This window comes from Haemorhous mexicanus, chromosome 37 (genome assembly GCF_027477595.1).
Source record: "Haemorhous mexicanus isolate bHaeMex1 chromosome 37, bHaeMex1.pri, whole genome shotgun sequence".
Classification (NCBI taxonomy): Eukaryota; Metazoa; Chordata; class Aves; order Passeriformes; family Fringillidae; genus Haemorhous; species Haemorhous mexicanus.
Genome location: NC_082377.1, coordinates 183206 through 189856, shown reverse-complemented (window position 1 = coordinate 189856; position 6651 = coordinate 183206). Strand labels below are relative to the sequence as shown.

Here is a 6651-nt window from a genome sequence, read left to right as displayed (position 1 = left end):
GTATTTTGGGGTGGTTTTGGGTGGTTTTGGGTGTTTCCTGGGTGGCTTTGGCTGTTCCGCTGGCGAGGTTGGGGTGTGGCCATCCCCGCACTCCCATTGGCTGGGGCAGGCTGGGTGGGCGTGGCCGGGGTTGGGTGTGTCCCTGTCTGTCAGGGTGTGGCCGCGTGGGCGCAGCCCGGTGGGCGTGTCCCGCGCTGACCCCGCCCCTCTCGCAGGGCGTGACCTACCCCGCCTGTCACGGCATCTGGAGCAAGTGGGCGCCGCCCCTGGAGCGGAGCCGCCTGGCGACCACCGCCTTCTGCGGTGGGGAGGGGTCCGGGGGTCTGGGGGGGTCTGGAGGGGGTCTGGAGGGCTCCTGGGGGGGTCTGGGGGGGTCTGGGGGGGTCTGGGGAGGGGTCGGGGGGCTCTGGGGGGCTTTGGGGGGGCTCGGGGGGGTCTGGGGGGGCTTTGGGGGGTTTTGGGGGGGCTTTGGGGTCTCTGGGGGGTCTGGGGGCTCTGGGGGGGTCTGGGGGGTCTGGGGGGATCTGAGGAGGAGCCTGGGGGGCTCTGGGGGGGCTCTGGGGGGTTTTGGGGGGGTCTGGGGGGGCTTTGGGGTCACTGGGGGGCTTTGGGGGCTCTGGGGGGCTCGGGGGGGATTTGGGGGCTTTGGGGGGTCTGGGGGCTGCCAGCGACACCTCAGTGGGGGTCCTTCAGGGTGGGGGCCGCACGTGGGGTCCCGGGTGTGTGGGGGGGGGGGGTTGGGGGTCCGGGGGGTGCCCCGGGGGATGGGGTTGGAGGTCCCGGGGGTGTGGGGGATGTGTGGGGGTCCCGGGGGAGGCTGTGACCGCCCCCTCCCCAGGCTCGTACGCGGGGGCCGTGGTGGCCATGCCCCTGGCCGGGGTCCTGGTGCAGTACACGGGCTGGAGCTCCGTGTTCTACGTCTACGGTGAGACCCCCGGGACCCCCGGGACCCCTGAGCCCTCCCGGGACCCCCGGGACCCCCCGGGACCCCTGAGCCCTCCCGGGGACCCCCGGGACCCCCGGGACCCCTGAGCCCTCCCGGGACCCCCGGGACCCCTGGGGAACCCTGGGGAACCCTGGGACCCCTGAGCCACCTGGGACCCCTGGGACCCCTGAGCCCTCCCGGACCCCCGGGACCCCCCCGGGGAACCCTGGGGAACCCTGGGACCCCCGGGACCCCCTGGGGACCCCTGGGACCCCCTGGGGAGCCCTGGGACCCCCTGAGCCCTCCCGGGACCCCCCCGGGACCCCCCTGATCTTGCCCAGGACCCCCCGAGCCCCCTTGGGGACCCCTCGCAGTTCCCCCAGTGCTCCCAGTGACCCCTCCCAGTGCTCCCAGTGACCCCATTCCCCCAGGCAGTTTCGGGGTGCTCTGGTACCCCTCCTAGTGCTCCCAGTAACCCCAGTGACCCCAGTGACCCCTCCCAGTGACCCCTCCCAGTGCTCCCAGTGACCCCTCCCAGTGCTCCCAGTGCTCCCAGTGACCCCAGTCCCCCCAGGCAGTTTCGGGGTGCTCTGGTACCCATCCCAGTGCTCCCAGTGCTCCCCAGTTCCCCCATCCCCCCAGGCAGTTTCGGGGTGCTCTGGTACCCATCCCAGTGACCCCTCCCAGTGCTCCCAGTGCTCCCAGTTCCCCCATCCCCCCAGGCAGTTTCGGGGTGCTCTGGTACCTCTTCTGGGTGCTGGTGTCCTACGAGAGCCCGGCCCAGCACCCGACCATCAGCCCCGAGGAGAGGAAATACATCGAGGAGAGCATCGGGGAGAGCGCGGGCAGCAACCCGCTGCTGGTCAGACTGGGAGCACTGGGAGGGACTGGGAGGGACTGGGAGGGACTGGGAGGGGTCACTGGGAGCACTGGGATGGGCAGCAACCCGCTGCTGGTCAGACTGGGAGCACTGGGAGCACTGGGAGCACTGGGAGGGACTGGGATGGGCACTGGGATGGGCATCGGGGAGAGCGCGGGCAGCAACCCGCTGCTGGTCAGACTGGGAGCACTGGGAGGGACTGGGAGGGACTGGGATGGGCACTGGGGTCACTGGGAGGGACTGTGATGGGCACTGGGATGGGGATCAGGGAGAGCACAGGCAGCAACCCGCTGCTGGTCAGACTGGGAGCACTGGTGAGCACTGGGAGGGACTGGGAGGGGTCACTGGGTCACTGGGAGGGACTGGGATGGGCACTGGGGTCACTGGGAGGGACTGGGATGGGCACTGGGATGGGCACTGGGATGGGCACTGGGGTCACTGGGATGGGCACTGGGGTCACTGGGGTCACTGGGATGGGCATCGGGGAGAGCGCGGGCAGCAACCCGCTGCTGGTCAGACTGGGAGCACTGGGAGGGACTGGGAGGGACTGGGAGGGACTGGGAGGGGTCACTGGGAGGGACTGGGATGGGCACTGGGGTCACTGGGATGGGCAGGAACCCGCTGCTGGTCAGACTGGGAGCACTGGGAGCACTGGGATGGGCACTGGGAGGGGCACTGGGATGGGCACTGGGGTCACTGGGAGGGACTGGGAGGGACTGGGATGGGCACTGGGGTCACTGGGATGGGCAGGAACCCGCTGCTGGTCAGACTGGGAGCACTGGGAGGGACTGGGAGGGACTGGGAGCACTGGGAGGGACTGGGAGGGACTGGGAGGGACTGGGAGGGGTCACTGGGGTCACTGGGATGGGCAGCAACCCACTGCTGGTCGGACTGGGAGCACTGGGATGGGCACTGGGAGCACTGGGATGGACTGGGATGGGCACTGGGGATGGGACTGGGAGGGACTGGGAGGGGTCACTGGGGTCACTGGGATCACTGGGATGGGCAGGAACCCGCTGCTGGTCAGACTGGGAGCACTGGAGGGACTGGGACTGGGGGGTTACTGGGGCTACTGGGAGGCACTGGGGGTGGCCCGTGCGTGGCCTGGGGCAGTCAGTGGTGGCTGGGCGTGGCCGGGCGTGGTCAGTGGTGGCCGGGCGTGGCCGGGCGTGGCCGGGCGTGGTCAGCGGTCGCCCCGCCCGCAGCTGCCACGCCCTGGCGGCAGTTCTTCACCTCCATGCCCGTCTACGCCATCATCGTGGCCAACTTCTGCCGCAGCTGGACCTTCTACCTGCTGCTCATCAGCCAGCCCGCCTACTTCGAGGAGGTCTTCGGCTTCGAGATCAGCAAGGTGCGCCCCAAACACACCTGAGAGCACCTGGGAGCACGCTCCAAAAATTCCTGAAAAAACCTCGCACAAAACCCACCAAAAACACACCAAAAACCCCAAAAACACACCAAAAACCAGAAAAACACAGCAAAAACCCCAAAAACACACCAGAAACCCCCAAACACACCTGAGAGCACCTGGAACACGCTCCAAAAATTCCCCAAAAAACCCCGCATAAAACACACCAAAAACACACCAAAACCAGAAAATACACCAAAACCCCAAAAACACCAAAAACCCCAAAAACACACAGAAACCCCAAAAACACACCTGAGAACACCTGGGAGTGCATTCCAAAAATTCCCAAAAAAACCGCCGCACAAAACACCCCCAAAAACACACCAAAAACAAAAAAAAAAACCACACCAAAAACCCCAAAACACACCTGAGAACACTGGGAACACGTTCAAAAAATTCCCCCAAAAAACAAACAAACACCCCAAAACACACCAAAAACCCCAGAACCACGCCAAAAATCCCCCAAACACACCAAAACCCCCCCAAAAACACCCAAAAACACATTTTTAAAAATCAAAAAAAACCCCACACAAAACACCCCAAAACCACCCCACAAACCCCAAAAACTCCAAAAACCCCAAAACCACCCAGAACTGCCCAAACCCACCCAAAACCAGCTGGGCTTTCTGCCTGAATGATTACATTTAATAATGACCAACCTAAACAAATTACATCTTTTTGTACATTATTCCTCCCCCAGGTGGGGTTGCTGCCGGCCCTGCCCCACCTGGTGATGGCCATCGTGGTGCCCATCCATAATTAATTTATTCCCTTATTTTACTTTATGTGTATATAATTTATTATTTCACTGATTTTAAGTTGTTTTATTTCTATATTTTATTTATTTGTTCCTGTCCCAGGTGGGGTTGCTGTCGGCCCTGCCCCACCTGGTGATGACCATAGTTGTGCCCATCAATAATTGATTTATTCCATTATTTTACTTTATGTGTATATAATTTATTTTTTCACATATATATAATTTATCATTTCACATATTTAATTTTACTTTATTTATATATTTTATTTATTTCTCTCTCCCCCAGGTGGGGTTGCTGTCGGCGCTGCCCCACCTGGTGATGACCATCAATGATAATTGATTTATTCCATTATTTTACTTTATATATATATAATTTATCAATTCACATATTTAACTTTATTTCTATATTTTATTTATGTATTCCTGTCCCAGGTGGGGTTGCTGTCGGCCCTGCCCCACCTGGTGATGACCATCGTGGTGCCCATCGGGGGGCAGATCGCCGACCTGCTGCGCTCCCGCGGGCTCATGTCCACCACCAACGTGCGCAAGATGATGAACTGCGGGGGTCAGTGGCACTGGGGACAGGGACAGGGACGGGGTGGGACACTGTGTGACAGTGGGGGACACTGTGTGACAGTGGGGGACACTGTGTGACACTGTGTGACACGGTGGGACAGGGTGGGACAGGGGACAGTGTCCACCACCAACGTGCGCAAGATGATGAACTGCGGGGGTCAGTGGCACTGGGGACAGGGACAGGGACACTGTGTGACACTGTGGGACACTGTGTGACACTGTGTGACACGGTGTGACACGGTGGGACAGTGGGGGACAGGGTGTGACACTGTGGGACTGCCTGTGACACTGTGGGACAGGGGACAGTGTCCACCACCAACGTGCGCAAGATGATGAACTGCGGGGGTCAGTGGCACTGGGGACAGTGGGGGACACTGTGGGACACTGTGGGACAGTGGGACTGCCTGTGACACTGTGTGACACTGTGGGACAGGGTGGGACAGGGTGGGACAGGGGACAGTGTCCACCACCAACGTGCGCAAGATGATGAACTGCGGGGGTCAGTGGCACTGGGGACAGTGGGGGACACTGTGGGACACTGTGGGACAGTGGGACTGCCTGTGACACTGTGTGACACTGTGGGACAGGGTGGGACAGGGTGGGACAGGGGACAGTGTCCACCACCAACGTGCGCAAGATGATGAACTGCGGGGGTCAGTGGCACTGGGGACAGTGGGGGACACTGTGGGACACTGTGTGACAGTGGGGGACACTGTGTGACACGGTGGGACTGCCTGTGACACTGTGGGACTGCGTGTGACACTGTGGGACACGGTGGGACAGGGTAGGACAGTGGGGGACAGGGGACAGTGTGACAGGGACAGCAGGGACAGGGTGTGACACTGTGACATCGTGACTGTGGCAGTGTGGCAGTGTGACAAGGTGACATTGTGCCAGTGACACTGTGGCAGTGTGACAGGGTGACAGTGGCACTGTGGCGGTGTGGCAGTGTGGCCCTGTGGCCCTGTGGCAGTGTGACAGGGTGGCAGTGGCAGTGTGGCAGTGTGACAGGGTGACAGTGGCCCTGTGGCAGTGTGGCCCTGTGGCCCTGTGGCCCTGTGGCAGTGTGACCGTGTGACAAGGTGACAGGGTGACAGTGACACCGTGGCCCTGTGGCGCTGTGGCAGTGTGGCCCTGTGGCAGTGTGGCAGTGTGGCAGTGTGACAGGGTGACAGTGGCCCTGTGGCGCTGTGGCAGTGTGACAGGGTGACAAGGTGACAGCGTCCCTGTCCCCGCAGGGTTCGGCATGGAGGCCACGCTGCTGCTGGTGGTCGGCTACTCGCACTCCCGGGCCGTGGCCATCTCCTTCCTGGTGCTGGCCGTGGGCTTCAGCGGCTTCGCCATCTCGGGTGGGGACAGGGGACACCGGGGAGGGCGGGGACAGCGGGGACGCGCCGTGACACCGCCGTCCCCGCAGGCTTCAACGTCAACCACCTGGACATCGCGCCGCGCTACGCCAGCGTGCTGATGGGGCTGAGCAACGGCGTGGGGACGCTGTCGGGGATGGTGTGTCCCCTGATCGTGGGGGCCCTGACCCGCCACAAGGTGAGGGGACACCGGGGGGACACGCGGCAATCCCGGGGGCGCGCTGCCCGCCCGTCACTCACCGCCCGCCTGGCCCCGCCCCTTCTCTTTGGCCCCGCCTTCCCCTTCCCCTTCCTTTCCCGCTCTCCCCCCTCGGCCACGCCCCCTCCCTTTCCCGCTCTCTCCCCCCCCACCATTCCCATTGGGCCCCGCCCCCCTCGGCGCGGATTGGCCGGCGCGCGGCGCGCGGCGGGCGCTGATTGGCGCAGACGCGCGAGGAGTGGCAGTGGGTGTTCCTGATCGCCGCGCTCGTGCACTACGGGGGCGTGGCCTTCTACGGCGTGTTCGCTTCCGGGGAGCCGCAGCCGTGGGCGGAGCCGCCGCGCGAGGAGGCGGAGCCTCTGGCGCCGGGAGGCGTGGCCAGCGACGAGGAGGAGGAGGAGGAGGAAGGGGAAGAAGGGGGGGGAGGCGGAGCGGGACCCCCGGGAGGGCCCCCCGCGAGCTACGGGGCCACCGGGACCACCCCCGCCCCCGGGAGTGGCCCGGGGTGAGGAGGGGGCGGGGTCTAAAAACTGCCCCGC

General features: G+C 63.6%; 1 protein-coding gene across 1 annotated transcript in view; it reads left to right on the top strand.

Moving 5' to 3' along the window:
• The window catches only part of SLC17A7 (solute carrier family 17 member 7), an 8803-nt gene extending 2182 nt beyond the window's left edge, over window positions 1-6621 (top strand). Inside the window, exons 3-10 of the mRNA XM_059872600.1 lie at window positions 110-303; window positions 839-925; window positions 1648-1789; window positions 3012-3156; window positions 4403-4535; window positions 5785-5895; window positions 5964-6091; window positions 6340-6621. Of these exons, the coding sequence (XP_059728583.1) occupies window positions 110-303; window positions 839-925; window positions 1648-1789; window positions 3012-3156; window positions 4403-4535; window positions 5785-5895; window positions 5964-6091; window positions 6340-6621 (1222 nt within the window). The remainder of the gene's footprint in view (window positions 1-109; window positions 304-838; window positions 926-1647; window positions 1790-3011; window positions 3157-4402; window positions 4536-5784; window positions 5896-5963; window positions 6092-6339) is intronic.
• The last annotated feature ends 30 nt before the right edge of the window (window positions 6622-6651 follow it).